This window comes from Dasypus novemcinctus, chromosome 23, assembly GCF_030445035.2.
Source record: "Dasypus novemcinctus isolate mDasNov1 chromosome 23, mDasNov1.1.hap2, whole genome shotgun sequence".
Taxonomy (NCBI): domain Eukaryota; kingdom Metazoa; phylum Chordata; class Mammalia; order Cingulata; family Dasypodidae; genus Dasypus; species Dasypus novemcinctus.
This window is the reverse complement of record NC_080695.1, coordinates 11,316,217-11,333,896: the sequence shown is the minus strand read 5'-3', so window position 1 is coordinate 11,333,896 and position 17,680 is coordinate 11,316,217. Positions and strand designations below refer to the sequence as shown.

Here is a 17,680-nt window from a genome sequence, read left to right as displayed (position 1 = left end):
TAAAGGTCCTTTGTCCGGTATGTGCACTGAGATTATTTTCTCCTAGTCTGGGGCTTGCTGTTTTTTTTTGAACAGTGTCTTTTGAAGAGCGAGAGTTTTAATTTTGGTGAAGTCTAATTTATTGACTTTTTCTTTTTGAACTCATGCTTTCTGGGTCATTTTTTTTTTTAAGATTTATTTTATTTATTTATTTCTCTCCCCTCTTCCCCCACCCCAGTTGTCTGTTCTCTGTGTCTATTTGCTGCGTCTTCTTTGTCCGCTTCTGTTGTTGTCAGCGGCACGGGAATCTGTGTTTCTTTTTGTTGTGTCATCTTGCTGTGTCAGCTCTCTGTGTGTGCGGCACCATTCCTGGGCAGGCTGCACCTTCTTTCGCGCTGGGCGGCTCTCCTTACGGGGTGCACTCCTTGCTCATGGGGCTCCCCTACGCAGGGGACAGCCCTGTGTGGCAGGGCACTCCTTGTGCGCATCAGCACTGCGCATGGGCCAGCTGCACACGGGTCAAGGAGGCCCGGGGTTTGAACCGCGGACCTCCCATGTGGCAGATGGATGCCCTAACCACTGGGCCAAGCCCGTTTCCCTGTTTTTTTTTAATATATTTTTTTTACTGGAGAAGTGAGCTTACCAGACAATCATGCGTCACGTGCAGAATTCCCGTTCACCACCCCTCTGCCCCACCTTACACTGGACCTTTTGTTACAGATTGTGAGAGCGCCTCATCAGACTGTTCCCACTAACTATGGTCCGTAGTGTACGCTTGGTCTGTTTTCTCCGTACAGCCCCTGTGTTAGCATTGTGCAGTTGTTACAGTTCAGGAGAGAACACTCTCACATTCGTGCTCCTAGCCAGTCCATTGCCCGCCACGTGGTTCACTGTTGCACAGCTCCCTGCCTCCTGCCACCCAAAACGTACTCTCGCTGGCTCTCACTTTCATCACAGAGTTGTGCAGTCGTCACCTCAGTCAATTTTTGGACGTTTTCCTTAGTCCGAAAGAAAAAACCCCACACCCTCCTACTGTATCAACCCTTAGCCTTGATATAGTACCTTCTCTGACATTGATACAAGACTATTACAATGTTGCAGTTAACTCCAGTCCATAAGTCACATTAATTGTATTTTCCCATGCATCACCATATTCTTACCACCTTGTAACAGTGACATACATTTGTTCTAGTTCATAGAACGTTCTTTTATTTGTGCTGTTACCCACAGTCCTTGTCCACTCACTGTTACTCAGTCCCTAGATTATTCTCTGGCTGTCTTTCACTTGACATTTATGTCCTTAAACTTCTTTCAGCCACAATCCTGTTCATAATCCAGTCATGTTAGTTATGCTCCCTGTAGCACGTTACCATCAACTCTCCATTTCCACGCTCTTAGAGTCAACGTAACTGGAAATTCCGTGCACATTAAGCCTCCGTGCCCCTTCTCAGCTCTGGGCTGTGGGTCAGAAGTCTCTGTGAGGCCTGTGGTCAGGAGGGTTCCCCCAGGGTGGTCTTAGGGAATCGTGCAGTTAGTCCCTGGCCATTTCGTGTCGTGGTTCGATATGGCATAGCGCTGGCCAGTGGCTCCAGCACCGCCCATTGAGAAGGTTGCATTTTTCTTGTTGAAAATCAACTGACGATAATAGTGCAAAGATAAACGTAAACAGTGTCCCAGGGTCTCGACCTCACTCAGAGTTTAGGAGCCCGTGGAAGGGCCCCTAACTGTCCCCACAGTTGGCAGCGGTGCCTTGGAGACCCAGGAGGAGATCCCTCTAGAATTGCACTTCTTGCTGGCGCAGGGCGAGCGCTGTGTGGTGAGGACAGCTTGCTGCCCACGGAGGAGGACGGGGTGGGTGCCGCGAGCGCGGTGGCACTGAATGCATCTCTGGAGCGTTTAAAACGTGCACATCCCTTTGACTGTGTAGTTCCATTTCTAGACATTTCCCTAGAGCAGGGATCTGACGTACTGGCGCGGGGGTGCGCTGGGAGCAACCCAGGTGTCCAGCTGTCGCCACCTGACTGCCGTGCCCCGTCGGCCGGGCCAGCTGTGGTTCACTTAGACCGGCCCACGCCAGGCTTGGGAGGAGAGTTTCACGGTGTGGAAATGCAGGTGGTGGGAAGGAGAGCCCTGGCCAAGGTTGGACCCCTGGAGCGTCAAAGGACCCGAATCCCAGCCGGACCCCACATCTCCGGCCGGGAGGGCCTGGGAGCTGTCAGCACAGCCTGGCGCCCCAGCCTGTTGGCTCGAGGTGGGCGCGTGGGCAGGGGAAGCCGGCTCTCCCCGGGCACCGCTCCTCACCTGGATTCGCGGCCTCTGAGGGGGCCCCGGTTGTGGCTGGGGTGTGTGAGCCCCCAAGGGGGCGAGGTGGGCAGCGGGTGCCCGCAGTCGGTCCCTTTTCCTTCCTCTCCCCTGCCCGTCCTGTCCCGCAGGCGAGTGAGGACAAGGTCAGACAGCTCATAAAGGAGATCGGCCGCGAGATCCAGCAGCTGAACCTGGCCGGCTGCTACTGGCTGCCGGGCGCCACCCTGGAGCACGTCGCCCGCTGCCGCGGCCTGGTGAAGGTGAACCTCTCGGGCTGCCACCTGACGTCCCTGCGCCTGTCCCGGGTGCTCTCGGCCCTGCAGCACCTGCGCTCGCTGGCCATCGACGTGAGCCCCGGCTTTGACGCCAGCCAGCTGAGCGGCGAGTGCAAGGCCACGCTGAGCCGCGTGCGGGAGCTCAAGCAGACGCTGTACACTCCCTCCTACGGCGTGGTGCCCTGCTGCGCCAGCCTCGAGAAGCTGCTGCTCTACTTCGAGATCCTCGACCGCACGCGCGAGGGCGCCGTCCTCTCGGGCCAGCTCATGGTGGGCCAGAGCAACGTGCCCCACTACCAGAACCTGCGCGTCTTCTACGCCCGCCTGGCGCCCGGCTACATCAACCAGGAGGTGGTGCGCCTCTACCTGGCCGTGCTCAGCGACCGCACGCCCGAGAACCTGCACGCCTTCCTCATCTCCGTGCCCGGCAGCTTCGCCGAGAGCGGGGCCACCAAGAACCTGCTGGACTCCATGGCCCGCAACGTGGCACTGGACGCCCTCCAGCTGCCCCGGTCCTGGCTCAACGGCTCGTCCCTCCTGCAGCAGCTGAAGTTCAACAACCCCTTCTACTTCAGCTTCAGCCGCTGCACCCTGTCGGGCGGCCACCTCATCCAGCGCGTCATCAACGGCGGCAAGGACCTGCGCAGCCTGGCCAGCCTGAACCTCAGCGGCTGCGTCCACTGCCTGTCCCCGGACTCGCTCTTCCGCAAGGCGGAGGACGAGATCGACAGCGGCATCCTCGAGACGCTGGTGGCGTCCTGCTGCAACCTGCGGCACCTCAACCTGTCGGCCGCCCACCACCACAGCGCCGAGGGCCTGGGCCGGCACCTCTGCCAGCTGCTGGCCCGCCTGCGCCACCTGCGCTCCCTCGCCCTGCCCGTCTGCTCCGTGGCCGACTCGGCGCCCCGGGCCGACCGGGCGCCTGCCCAGCCCGCCATGCACGCGGTGCCCCGCGGCTTCGGCAAGAAGGTGCGCATCGGCGTGCAGACCTACTCGGCGGGCGCCGCGGGCCCGCAGCCCTCCTCCGTGTTCTGGGCGCTGCTGAAGAGCGTGCCGTTCCTGGAGCGCCTCGAGCTCATCGGCTCCAACTTCTCCTCCGCCATGCCTCGCAACGAGCCCGCCATCCGGAACTCCCTCCCGCCCTGCAGCCGGGCGCAGAGCGTCGGGGACGCGGAGGTGGCCGCCATCGGCCAGCTGGCCTTCCTGAAGCACCTGACGCTGGCCCAGCTGCCCAGCGTCCTGACGGGCGCCGGGCTGGTCAGCATCGGCCTGCAGTGCCAGCAGCTGCAGTCGCTCTCGCTGGCCAACCTGGGCACCACGGGGAAGGTGGTCTACACGGCCGCCCTCGCGGACATGCTGAAGCACTGCCGGCGGCTGAAGGACCTCAGGTGAGGGGCCGGCTGCGCGCCCGCCGCGGTGCCCGCGCCCGGGGGCGGCCGGGACCCGGGGTGCGGGACACGGGGGCGGGGGCCTGCCGGGGGAGGTGCGCAGGCGCGGGGCCGGCCAGCGTCAGCTCGCCGCGGGCGTGGGGCGGGCGTGCGGGACGGCCGGAGCCGAGCGATGGGACCGTGAGTCACCCGAGTGATTGCCGGGCACGGCCCTGCGCCCCGCGGAGTCACGTCTAACCCTCGCGGCTCCCGAGGGGGTGTCGCCCTCATGCAGCATGGCTGGTGCGTGGGGAGCCAGGACTCGAACCTGGGGCTCTCTGAGCGTTTCTGCGCTCCTTGTAGGATGAGCAGGAGGAAGGGAGCCAGGGCTTGCGGGAGGAAGCGCGGGAGAAGGCAGCAGCGCAGGCGCCCCGGGGCCGTGGGCTTGGCCCCGTGCTCGCCAGCCGTCTGGGTCCCGGTCCCGGTGCCAGGCTGGGACGCAGGCTGCGTGGGCAGGGGTGGGGGAGCAGAGGCGGCGGAGGGCGCAAAGGGACCCGGACGGGAGTGTCACATTTCCAGCTGGGAAAGTCCAGCCTCTCGGGCAGCCCCGTGGACTGGAGTGGACTGGAGTGGGCTGGGGAAGGGAGGAGGTGAGAGGTGACTAAGGGGCCGCCGCGCGTGTCCCCGGGCTGCTGCTGCGCTGGAGCCCGCTGTGGCGTGGAGGGGCCTCTCGTGGGGGCGGGGTTCAGAGGAGGGGCCTCAGTTACCCAAAGGCGACGTCCTCTGTGGGCTCGGCAGGCAGACCTGAGCGTGAAAGCTCGTGCCGCGCCGTGCGGGCAGCGGGCTTCGGCGCCACGAGGGGTCCGGGCTGCGGGGGCGGCGGAGGGGCTGCGGGTCTGGTGAACTTCCTGGTCTGCCTGTGAGTCCCGAGCTGGGGCGGGGGGTGGGTGGGGGCGGTGGGGGAAGCGTCGGGCCGTGGAGTCACGTGCCAGCCTCGGGCATCGGGATGCGTACGTGTCATCGTCCCAGGAACTGCCTCACGTGCCCTGCTCCCAGGTCAGCCACGGTCCTGGGGTCGGGGGCTCTGGTGGGCTGTGCTCCCGGCCCTTGCTTGACACCGTCGTGGGGTCGGGGTGAGGGTCAGCAGGGCTGTGCTCCGGGCCCAGCGATGGTCCTGGGGTCGGGGGTCGGGGGTCGGGTGGGCTGTGCTCCTGGCCCAGCCCTGGTCCTGGGGTCGGAGGTCGGGTGGGCTGTGCTCCGGGCCCAGCGATGGTCCTGGGGTCGGGGGTCGGGGGTCAGTGGGGCTGTGCTCTTGGCCCAGCGATGGTCCTGGGGTCGGGGGTCGGGGGTCAGCGGGGCTGTGCTCGGGCCCAGCTTGCTCCTGGGTCGGGGGTGGGGGGTCAGCGGGGCTGTGCTCCGGGCCCAGCGATGGTCCTGGGGTCGGGGGTCGGGGGTCAGCGGGGCTGTGCTCTGGGCCCAGCGATGGTCCTGGGGTCGGGGGTGGGGTGGGCTGTGCTCCTGGCCCAGCGATGGTCCTGGGGTCGGGGGTCGGGGGTCGGGTGGGCTGTGCTCCTGGCTCAGCCCTGGTCCTGGGGTCGGGGGTCGGGTGGGCTGTGCTCCTGGCCCAGCCCTGGTCCTGGGGTCGGGGGTCGGGGGTCGGGTGGGCTGTGCTCCTGGCCCAGCCCTGGTCCTGGGGTCGGAGGTCGGGTGGGCTGTGCTCCGGGCCCAGCGATGGTCCTGGGGTCGGGGGTCGGGGGTCAGTGGGGCTGTGCTCTTGGCCCAGCGATGGTCCTGGGGTCGGGGGTCGGGGGTCAGCGGGGCTGTGCTCGGGCCCAGCTTGCTCCTGGGTCGGGGGTGGGGGGTCAGCGGGGCTGTGCTCCGGGCCCAGCGATGGTCCTGGGGTCGGGGGTCGGGGGTCAGCGGGGCTGTGCTCTGGGCCCAGCGATGGTCCTGGGGTCGGGGGTCGGGGGTCAGCGCCACTCCTGGGCAGGCTGCACTTTCTCTCACACTGGGCAGCTCTCCTTACGGGGCGCACTCCTTGTGCGTGGGGCTCCCCTACACGGGGGACACCCCTGCGTGGCAGGGCACTCCTTGCGCGCATCAGCACTGCGCATGGGCCAGCTGCACACGGGTCAGGAGGCCCGGAGTTTGAACCGCGGACCTCCCATGTGGTAGGCGGACGCCCTAACCGCTGGGCCACATCTGCTTCCCTCCGCTTTATTGGCGACCCATTAAAGACTCGTTTTTCTGATCTTTGTGTGGTTATCAGCACGGTGTGAAGAAAACAAAATTAATGAAAATAAAGCTCTGCTTTCCTGTAATTTACAAAGAGTACAGAAAGGCTCCTGAGAAACTGGCAGTGTCTCCCATGCCCACCTCACTTCCGGAGTGTTCTTGGAGTGTCTGCTGTCCCAGCCGAGGGATGCGGCCAGCACCGCACCGTCCAGTCCAGTGGCTGTGAGCTGCAGGGGCCGTCTATGTTTGGATGAGTAGAAGGGACATGAAATGAAAACTGCCGGGTCTCCGGTGCCCCACAGCACCCCAGGTGCCTGGTGGCCAGTGGCTGCCAGCCGTGGCGCACGGCCAGCCTCACCACAAGCTGCGGCCAGAGCCAGCCAGGCAGAGGCCCCGGGTCGGGGCGCGCCTGGGTCTCGGAGAAGCCAGAAGCCCATGCAGCCGGAACACAGCGTGTGAGGGGAGGGGAAGGGTGGCGGGGACTCTGGCTGCCGCATCGAGGATGGCTGGGGGCGAGGGCAGGAGCAGGCCGCTGTCGGGGGTGATTCCCCGGAGCCCAGGACTTTAATAAAATCCCAAGATGGCGTGGGGTGAGAGGCTGCCGGCCTGGGCGCGCAGTGGCCGCTACAGAGCGGGGGGAGGCCATGGGGGCAGAGCAGGTGGCCGTTCTGCACAGGTGAGCTGGAGAAGAGTCTGGAGCTGGGAGAGGCCGGCCAGGGCCTGGAGGCTCGGCGCCTCTCACGTGGGTGGTGTCCAGCCGTGGACGCTTCCCGGAGGAGGGAGGATGGCGCAGGAGATTGAGCGGCGGGGAGGGAGGAGCCAGCGCAGCGGCTGCCTTCTGGAAGCCAGAGGAAGAGCGGAGAGGAGCTGCCGCTGGGCGCGTGGGCACTCACAGCACTGACCGGGGCTTTGCATGTGCGTCCGGGTCCTGGCCCCTCTGCTTGTCCGCTGCCCTGAGCGTCAGTCCTCTTGCCTGTCTTGCGGTTGGGGAAGCAGGGCGGGGGGGCGGGGTACTGAGCTTGCCTGCACCCCTGCTGGCCAGCATGCGGCGGGGAGGGTCCGGTGGCGGCCTTTTGTGGTCCCCAGGGGACCCTGTGGCCCGAGCATCTTCCCAGGACCCGGGCCGTGGGTGCCGCAGCAGGCGGCCACTGGCCATGGTGGCAGCCGCCGTTGGCAGCGTGGCCCTGTGCCCGAGCGGGAGCCTGTGCCAGGCCGACGGAGCCACGTTTGTGCCGAGCCAGGTCCTGCCTGTAGGGCAGGTGCCCGTCTCCAGCGCGCAGCCCCGCGGCCCCGCGCCTCTGGATCACGGCCCTGGGCTGCTGGCGGGCCCAGGGACGCGGGGGCGCCAGAGCAGGTGCACCACTCGCCGTGGGCGGCCGGCCGCAGCGGGCCAAGAGGAAGCTGTGCTCTGGGCTCCTGCGCTTCCTGGCGGGTGGCCCTGCCGTGGCCACTCCATGGGCCCTGGGACAGCCCGCCTCTGGCCCTGCAGCTGCTGCCCAGTCTGTGCTCACACACCCGAGCTGGGTGGTGGCAGCCGGGGCCACTCCCCTGCCGGGGGAGGCGTCCCTGGGGGCTGTGCTAGCCGGGAGCCTTGCGGGCCTCAGCTCAGGGTGCCCCCCACTGCTGAGCAGGCTGCGGGCTGGCCGGCCGGCGGCACCTGGATCCAGCCTGCCTGGTGGTGGGAGCAGGGGAGAAGTCACCCCCCGGCACCCTGGGCCGCTGGCGGCCTCCGTGCCCGGGCAGGTGGGCACCCTCTCCAGCCCCAAGATCCTGAGGGCCTCCCGTGCCCCAGAGCCACAGCGTGACCACGTCACCCTCCAGGCAGCAGCACTTGGGGCGTGGGTCCTTCTCGGGTGGGTGCCCGGGGGTCGTCGGGCGTTAGGGCCCCAGGCCCTGGGCCCTGCAGAGCCCTCTGGCTTCCGTGTCCCTCCCCCACCCTCTCCCAGCGCCGTGCGCAGGCCCCTGGCCGGGCTGCCCTATGGTTTGGGCAGGTCCGGAGGGTCACCCAGGACGGGGCGCCCACCCCGGCTCCTTGCCCACGCCCCACCCTGGCACTGCCGGGAGGCGACTTCTGCAGGGGAGAGGCAGCCGGCAGCGGCTGCCCACTTGGAGACGTTTTTGGAGCCCATATGCGTGCATATGCACACACACGCATGCGCACACAAGCACTCACGCACACGCGATTTCACACACATGGACACACGCACGCGCACACATGCACTCACTCACACATGCTCACACCCGCTGGCCACTGTCCAGGTTTGGAATCCCAGGCTCAGAGGCCTTTGGGCGGGTGTGCAGAGCTGCAGCGCCACCTGGTGGCCGTGGCGACAGCAGGTGCGTCCCCTGCCGCCCGCAGCCCTTTTCCAGCCCTGGCGCGGAAGCACCTCCTGGGGCCACGGTGACAACTCCCCAAGCCCCAAGGCAGGGCGGGGGCGGGCGGGGGGGGGGGGGGGGGGGGGGGGGGCGGCAAACAGCAGACACTCGTCCTCCTCTCGCCGTCGGAGGCCCGGAGCCTGCCACCCAGGGGCGCTCCTCCCCGCCCCTCCCCGTTCCTGCAGGTGGCCGCGTCCTGCCGGTCTCTGCCTCCCTCAGCTGGCTGTCCTCCCGGGGTCTGTCTGTCCAGATTGCCTCTTCTGAGGACCCTGGTCCTGCTGGGTTTCGGGCCCCCCAGCCCCAGCGTGCCCTGGTTGGAACCCAGCAGTCGCGGACGCTGCTTCCAGACGGGGTCCCGCGCTGGGCTCGGGGGCTGTGGTTCTGGGGCGCTCCTCCCCCGGGACAGCTCGTTTGGGGGCCTGGGGGCCCTGGCGCCGGCGTCGGCTTGCTTCGCGCTCTGGTGGCCATGGCTGCTCGGGACTTGGTTTCCTTCCTCTCCTTGCCCCGTGACGGCCCTGCCAGGGGCTTCTTTTCTGCTGCCCCCAGATTGTTCCATGGAGAGCGAATGGTGAAGCATCTCGAAATCAGACCCCAAAAAGACTGCATCCCCCCATCTCAGTGTCAGGAGTGTGAAATGATTTCTACTTATAGTAATTAAAATAAAATTAAAAGTACTTCCAGGGAGTGGATGCTGCTCGAGTGGTTGAGTGCCTGCTTCCCACATGGGAGGTCCTGGGTTTGGTTCCCGGTTCCTTCTAAAAGCAAGGAAATAGCAAGGAAATAACAAGCAAACGGGTGAAAGGGCCAGCTCAGGGGGCTGCTATGGCTCGGTGGCTGGGCCAGCTTTCCACATACGAGGTTCCAGGTTCAGTCCCTGGCACTGGTACCTAAAAAAAGAAAAAAAAAAAGAAAAAACCCAGTTCTTTCATCTGACTCTCACTAATTTCAGGTATTCAGTAGTATTTTGCAGCATTGGACAGCTCAGAACAGAACATTCCTGCCATTCCAGAAAGTTCCACCAGACAGGACTGCTCTAGTGTCAATACCTGCTTTATTTCTCTTTTTTTCCTTGCAGACCTCGAGTCACGTCTCTTTTCCTCCATCCTCGCTGTCAGGTCCTCTGTGTCAGCTGGGGAGGGTGGGCCCTGAGGCTTTTGTGGCTCTTGTGTGGCCCTGAGGGCCAGGGGTCCCCCGATTGTCTAGTCCTTGGGCTCAGAGCACTCAGCCCGCCCCCTCCTGGGGCTCTTCCAGGGGCAGGGCTCTTCCTGCCTACCTGGGAAGGTGCCCAGCTCAGGCCACCAGCTCAGGGCCACTGGCTCGGGCCACCAACTCAGGCTACTGGCTTGGGCCACCAGCTTAGGCCACCATCTCAGGCCACCGGCTCAGGGCCATCCGCAGAGTTCCTGGAGCTGCTCCGTGTCCAGCGAGGGGTGGGCGCCGGATTCCCTGCTCCTGGGGCCGTGTCTGCCCAGGGCCCGGGCCAGCCTCTGCAGGGGGGCTGGTGCAGGGGCCTGGCTGTGGGTGCCACTGGATGGGTTTGCCGGGCTGGTCTTGGGAAAGTAGAAACGTCCAAGGGGAGAAAAAGGCGCCCCCTGGCCAGGGCAGTGCGCCCCACGGCTCTGCCCACAGTCCCTCCTGGCACCCGCTGCCCTCTCGCTCGCGCCTGCCCCGACAGACGTCCCCCTCGGTGGGAGCCTCTGCTCTCCCACTCGTGCCCCAGCCTTGGCCGGCTTGGGCTGGCCGACCAGTGACTCTGCTCCCCGTTGACACGAACTTTCCGGAAGCGTAAGGTGACGTTTACACCTGTCTGAAGAGGGCCCGAGGTACTGCCCAAGGTTAGAAAATAAAGGTGCTTCTGAGCCACACTCTCCTTTCCGGCACCTTCCGTGTTCTCTTCAGGAAGAGCTCTGGGCGTGTGGGCGACCCTGTGACCTCCTTGCAAGGACTTTCTTGGACTTTGTGGCTGAGCGTGACAGGCCCCCCTGGGGCCCTCACAGGCGTCTCTCCTCGGCGCCTGGGCCAGTGCCCCGGGGCCTGAGCCGCAGAGGCGCGTCTCCTCTCGGCTCCAGCAGGGGCCTCAAGTCGGGTCAGCAGGGCCGCTCCCCTCTGGAGGCCCCTCCCAACACCTGGTGGCCGTCCTGGCATCCTTGGCTCGTGGCTGCGTCCGCCGGCCTCTGCCTCCACGCCCACGCGACCTTCTCTGTGCATCCGTCCCTCCTTACCAGGACACGGTTTGGGGCCCATTCCACTCAGTGACCTCACCGTGGCTGACGACGCCTGCAAACCCTTATTTCCTGGGCCCGGGTTGGGCCTGGACGGGCCTGGTGGGGGCACTGCTCGGTCCATGGCAGCCTGCCCCCTCCTGTTCTCAGCCCGTCCCTCTGTGCCCTCCCTGTGGGTGCCCAGAGGCTCACGGAGCCCCTTCCTCCTGGGCCCCCCCGCTCCCCCCCGCAGCTGCAACGAGCTCGTGGCCCGGGGGCCCTGGCGTCCTTCCGTGGGTCCAGGCGTCCTGTCCAGGTTCCAGAACCGTGCTTCCAGCTGGCAGCGGAACTGCCTGCAGATTTTCCCCAGCGCCTGTCCCCACGCGTCCCCACGTCCTCCACTGCCCTGAAGCCTGCGCTGTCCTGCCTGCTCTCTGCCTGGTGGACGGCTCCCACGGAAGCGTCTGGAATGTTGTCCTCTCCTCCTGCCCACAGCCCCCGTCCCCCCGGGTCCTCCTCGCCTCCCTGTGGCCGGAGCCGCGTGCAGGGTCCTGCCCCCGTCTGCTGGCCTTGGAGGCCGCTGCCCAGGCGGTGTGTTCACTCGTCCTTCCTGGTCGTCCTTCCGAGATCGAGGCTGGCCTGTCCCGGCCTCCCTGGGCTCCCTCCCTCGGTGGGTGGCCGTCCAGCCGAGGCCGAGCAGGGCCACTGTGGCTGCTGGCCTCCCACGGACAGGGCCCGCGTGCGGTTTCACCTGTCCCCCCACCCCGCCAGCACGCCAGTGTCTGAGGCAGGAGGGTGTCGGGAGAGCTTCCGGGCACCCTGGGCAGGAGGCAGGCTTAGGCGGGGGAGCTCCGGGTGGGGCCCTGAGCAGGGGCCCCAAGCGCTGCTCCATGCCGGCGGTCCTTGGTGGCCCCTGAGTGCCGGCTGGTGGCCTGGGGCCACGGAGTCTGCAGGGGCGGCCCGGGGGTCTGCTGCAGACGTGGGTCCAGCCGGCTGCCTCCCGCCTGTTGAACAGCTTTATTGAGATGTGCTCTACACCCCAAGAGGCACAGGTTTTAAGCGTAGTCCATTGACTTTCGTGTACTTACAGGGTTGTGCCGCCGTCACCACGATGCGCTTCCAGGACGTCCCCATCACCACCGGCACCCGCCACCCCGCTTCCCCTGTAGAGTCCTCCCTCTGGGCATTTCAGAGAAGTAAAACGCACGACGCATAAAGCCTTGCGCCCGCTTTGCTCACGTGACGTGTGAGGCTCTTCCCCGTGGCGTGGATCGTAGTTTGTTCGCGGGGATCGACCACGTTTACCGGTCGCTGGTGGACGTTTGGTTGTGAAGAAGAACTACTGGGAATGTTGGGGGACAAGTGCGCGCGTGGCCACGGCGGCTCCTCGGGTGGAGAACAGGAGTGGAGCTGCCGGGGCCGCTGGCAGCGCCTCGTTTGTTTGACCCTCTGCGGGGCCTGGCCTGGGCCCTCCTTGGCCCCCAGGGCGTGCCCGGGGGTCCCGGGCCCCTTGCGCAGCCTGCCCGCCGTGCCGGCCCTCACGCCGCCCCTCTCCCCGCAGGCTGGAGCAGCCCTACTTCAGCGCCAACGCCCAGTTCTTCCAGGCGCTGGGCCAGTGCCCGTCCCTGCAGCGCCTCTGCCTGGTCTCCCGCAGCGGCACCCTCCAGCCCGACGCCGTGGTGGCCTTCATGGCCCGCTGCCTGCACGTCGTCGTGTGCCACATGTTCACCGGCGAGTCGCTCGCCACCTGCAAGAGCCTGCAGCAGTCCCTGCTCCGGAGGTGAGTGGCTCGCCAGGGCCGGGGCGGCGGGGGCCAGGCCGCGCAGCTGGGCGGGCGCCGGGGGCCGGGGGGCTTGGCGGGGGCTCCTCAGGCTGCAGGGAGCACCCACGAGGGATTTGCGGGAGCCAGCAGTGACGGCGGGAGATCCAGGGGTGTTTCCTTCTGGGGGGCCTCGTCCGGGCCCTTCTTGGTGCTGCACGGTGGGTCGTCTCCATCGTAGGAGCCCACCCCAAGTGGGACATGGTCTTGGTCCACATTTGATGTGAATGTCCCTTTGGTGTGTTTCGCACACCTGTGAGGTTTTTTCGTATTTATTTTAAGATAATTTTGGACTTAGAAAAGTGGCCAAATATATATACATGTGTATAAAATAGGGTTCTCAAATGCCCTTAACCCAGCTTCCGCCAAGCTGCTGTCGCGTTATCACCACCGCACAGCTGTCAACGCGGAGGTCAGCCGCCAGCACCGCTGCCCACCTGCTGGCCACCGCGGGCCTGGGATCGTGGCTCTGTCCCGCCCACCCCCTCTTGACCCAGGCCCTGATTCGGAATCCCCCGTCGTGGCCGCCGTCCCGCCTGCTTGGCCTTCTCCACCTGCGCCGGTTCCTCCGTCCTCCCGCACCGCTCACGGCCTCGGCAGGCTGGAAGCGCCCCGGCTGGCTCTTTCACGGGCCGCCCCCACTTTGGGTCTGCCTGCTCTTTGCTCGTGGCTGCGTGGAGGTTACGTGTTCTAGGCAGGAGCGCCACGGCCCGTCCCAGCCGTCGTGCTGGGAGTCCCGGTGCCGTGTCCCACTGCAGCGGTGTTGGCTTTGATCACGCGGCAGAGGCCTGCCAGCTTTCAAGTTCCCGGAGCTGTCCTCTTTGTAATGAATAAATGCAGACCTGCCTCATTTTATTGCACTTCGCTTTATTGCGCTTCACAGATAGTGCATTTTTTTAACAAACTGAAGGCTCGTGGCAATTCTCTCGGCACCGTTTTAGTACGGCAGGCTTAGGCGATGGTTAGCATTTTTTGGCAGTAAAGTATTTTTTAATTAAGGCACGTGCCTGGGATTTTCTAGACATATGCTATTTTATACTCCATAGATTACAATATAGTGTAAACATGACTTTTATATGCACTGGGACACCCAAAAATTGTGCGACTCACTTTATTGCAGTTTTCGCATTGCTGCGGCGGTCTGGAATGGAAGCCCCGTTCTCCCCGCGATGTGCCTTTATCCTGTGGGGAGCTGCCCTGATAGCGGGCAGCTGTGCTGCTCCTCCCTGCACCCAGCATGCTAATCTCGCGAGCACCCCTGGCTCTCGCCTGCAGCGGCTCTCACCTTGAGATTCACTGAACAGGGGTGTTCCATTTCTTCCGTTCTTTCTACACTTGTTAACTGGAGCTCCACTGGGGCTCCCCTCTCCATGTCTGTTTATTTATCCAGCTATTTCCTTGTTCAGTATGGACCGGTGGGTATTTGTTTTATGCAGTGGGTTATAATCCAGTGCTGTTGTTATTTTGTTGCTCACATTGTTCCCTATTTGCCATTAGGTATTCTTTCCAGGTGGGTCGTGAGCCCCTTCAACATTCCCTGTCCTTTATTTTTAGTATTTTTTTTTTAGCCCTTTCTTTCTTTCTGGCACCATCGGATCCTCCAGGCTTATCTCGAATTGTCCCTGCCCCAGCCCTGGAATCAACTGTTTCTCCAAAGAGACTTGGTTCCTTCTATTGGAGAATGGTGTGTAGAAGCCAGCATCAGTGCTGGGCGTGCTTGTTGTTCTGGGGTGGCGCTGCTTCTAGGCCCTCCCAGCAGACAGAGCTAGGAAATACATCTGTGCATGCTGACACACGCCCACTTCTGTGTCTGCGCACACTGACAGACACACATACATGTATGCACGCTGACACATGTGTGCATGACAGCACACATGTATATGCACACCGAGGACATACATGCTGTGCATGCTGACATGCACATGTGCTTGTCTACATGTGTGCTAACACCTGCACACATACATGTCTAGTGTACGCTGAAAGGCCATGTAGGTGTATACACACTGACACATGCTCTTGTACATGTGTATGCATACCTGTCTGTATACATGCTGAAACATACACACATACATGTTTGTATGCATGCTACCACACACACACATACATGTCTGTGTTGCTTTCTGTGTCTGTTCACTGGTAGGTATATTACAAACAGTGAGTTCACAATGATGCCTTAGATTCCAGGCCAGAGTCACAGGGTCTGTTGTAAGATTTCCCCTGTCCCTTCTTGCGACTTTTCTCTAACTGAGAAATCTGGTTCTCAGGATATTTATTTATATCATTATATTTCTGTCTCTCATTGTATTTACTATTTGTTCAGATCTAGGACAGACATAAAGCAGTTCAAGAATTGCTAGCCCATAAGCCTGTGAGATAACAGATTTATTAATTAGAGTAAAATATCTATATATATTTATGTAAAATATGTACTAGTTTTGTGCAAAAGGAATTGCAGTTTTGCATTGTTGAAATTTGCCATTTGATATTGGCATACATTCTGAAGTAAATGTGGTTATGTTATACATCATTTTAATGTGCATTTCTCGCTTTACGTTTTTTTGCTAATGACATTACTTGCTGTTTATATTTATTTTTGAAAATGGAAATGATGTTAGACAAAAAGCAGATTTGAGGGAAACGGACTTGGCCCAGTGGTTAGGGCGTCCGCCTACCACATGGGAGGTCCGCGGTTCAAACCCCGGGCCTCCTTGACCCGTGTGGAGCTGGCCCATGCGCAGTGCTGATGCGCGCAAGGAGTGCCATGCCACACAGGGGTGTCCCCCGCGTAGGGGAGCCCCATGCGCAAGGAGTGTGCCCCGTAAGGAGAGCCACCCAGCGCGAAAGAAAGTGCAGCCTGCCCAGGAATGGCGCTGCCCACGCTTCCCGTGCCGCTGATGACAACAGAAGCAGACAAAGAAACAAGACGCAGCAAATAGCCAGAGAACAGACAACCGGGCCGGGGGGGGGGGGGGGAATTAATTAAATAAATAAATCTTTAAAGAAAAAAAGAAAGCAGATTTGAGCGATTTTCTTATTTTGAGTTCAAAATATGTCATAAAAAAATATGTCATTGTTGATGTTGTGATGTTGATGTCACAACATCAACAACTCATCTGGCTCAAGAATTGATCATGAACGCACAGTGCAGTGGTGGTTCAAGAAGTTTTGCAAAGGAGACGAGAGCCTTGAACATGAGGAGGATAGTGGCCAGCCATTGGAAGTTGACAACGACTAATTGAGAGCAATCATCAAAGCTCTTACAACTACACGAAACGTTGTTGAAGAACTCAAGGTCAACCATTCTACCGTCATTGGGCATTTGAAGCAAACTGGGCAGGTGAAAAAGCTCAGAGAGTGGGTGTCTCATGAGCTGACAAAAAAAAAATCATTTTGAAGTATTGTCTTCCCTTATTCTATGCAACAAAAATGAACCATTTCTTGATTGCATTGTGACGTGTGACAAAAAGTGTATTTTACATGACACTGGAGACGACCAGCTCAGTGGTTGGACCGAGAAGCAGCTCCAAAGCACTTCCCAAAGCCAAACTTGCACCAAAAAAAGGTCCTGGTCACTGTTGGGTGGTCTGCTGCCGGCCTGATCCACTAGAGCTTTTTAAATTCCAGCGAAACCAGTACATCTGAGAAGAATGCTCCGCAAATCGATGAGACGCCCCGAAACCTGCAGTGCCTGCAACGCCCAGCCGCACGTCGCACAACCAGCGCTTCCAAAGTTGAACGAATTGGGCTACGACGTTTTGCCTCATCCTCCGTATTCACCTGACATCTCGCCAACCAACTGCCACTTCTTCAAGCATCTCGACAACTTTTTGCAGGGAAAAGGCTCTCACAACCAGCAGGATGCAGAAAATGCTTTCCAAGAGTTTGTCGAATCGCAAAGCTTGGATTTTTATGCTACAGGAATAAACGCACTTACTTCTCACTGGCAAAAATGTGTGATTGTAATGGTTCCTATTTTGGTTAATAAAGAAGTGTTTGAGCCTAGTTATAATGAGTTAAAATTCACGGTCTGAAACCACAATTCCTTTTGCACCAACCTAATATAATTTTAGTTTTCTTCAGCCTCATAGCATCTAGTCAAAATACCAATTTCTGAGGTTCCTGAGATGGGGATGGCTCCTGCTGCCCGTGGTGTGGCATGCTCTTCCTCTGCAAAACGGGCAGGTCGTTTGTTACTGTTTGTGCACCCCACACCCTGGCTGATTTTCTGTGGTTTTTGGGTACGTGAAGCCTTACTGTATGTAGGTCCTAAGAGTCAGAGTGACAGTAGAGGGCGAGCTGGGAGCGGCGCCCCCCGGTACCACCTGCTGCGCAGAGCCAGTCTTCCCCCAGCTTCTGGCACGTCCTTTCTACGCACGATGAGCTGCTCCTTGTCTAGCTCCCTGCCTATCCTCCTTCCTCTGCCTTTTCACTTAGTGATATATCCCGGAAGTCACTCCTTATCTCTCAGAGAGCTCTTGCTCATTCTTTTTACAGCTCTGCATCTTTTTTGAAAAGTAAGGAGATTAAAAAATGGAGAGGAATAAGGACTATTATCTATCGATTGACTTGAAGCCCCTTTGGCTTCCTGAGCCGATCAGGCTGAGTTTGCTTTTTAAATCTTTGAAGCACTTGGAGGTATCCCCGAGAAGCACTGCGTGTTGTCTGTGGGCCTGTGACATAGGTGAATGCACAGCACGGCACCTGGTCCGCAGCTTGTGGTTTTCCTCTGACGTGGGGGGAGACCATCGCGAGCTCCCGGGGAGCTGGCTCGTTCCGTAAGTGCTGCGCGTGGCAACCTGCGCACGGGGCCGTTGCGGCGTGTGTTACTCTTCTCTTGGTGGAAGTGCTGGTGCTGTCCAGTTTTTCCTTCTCCCAGCGCGTCCTCCATGGGTTTCTGTGTGTGCAGGTGTCCATGTTCTTAGAGGCAACACACCTGGCGCACTTTTGAGACGTTGCCCAGTTGCTCTCTGTGTTAGTTCTCCAGGAAAACAGAACCCGCAGGCTCTGTAATTACACATGTCATCACTAAGAGGCTCGTTATGGGAATTGGCTCGCGTGCCCATGGGGGTTGGCAAGTCTGAATCCCGTAGGGCAGGCCGCAGTGGGAACTTGACGGAACGTTGG

The 17,680-nt window shown here is 61.1% G+C and overlaps 1 protein-coding gene across 1 annotated transcript in view; it reads left to right on the top strand.

The window, feature by feature from the left end:
- Positions 1-2,006: 2,006 nt before the first annotated feature.
- Positions 2,007-17,680, top strand: part of FBXL18 (F-box and leucine rich repeat protein 18) — a gene marked incomplete at its 5' end in the record, with an annotated part of 34,075 nt that continues 18,401 nt past the window's right edge. The window contains 2 exons of the mRNA XM_058286750.2: positions 2,007-3,946; positions 12,299-12,517. Coding sequence (XP_058142733.1) covers positions 2,007-3,946; positions 12,299-12,517 — 2,159 coding nt within the window. The remainder of the gene's footprint in view (positions 3,947-12,298; positions 12,518-17,680) is intronic.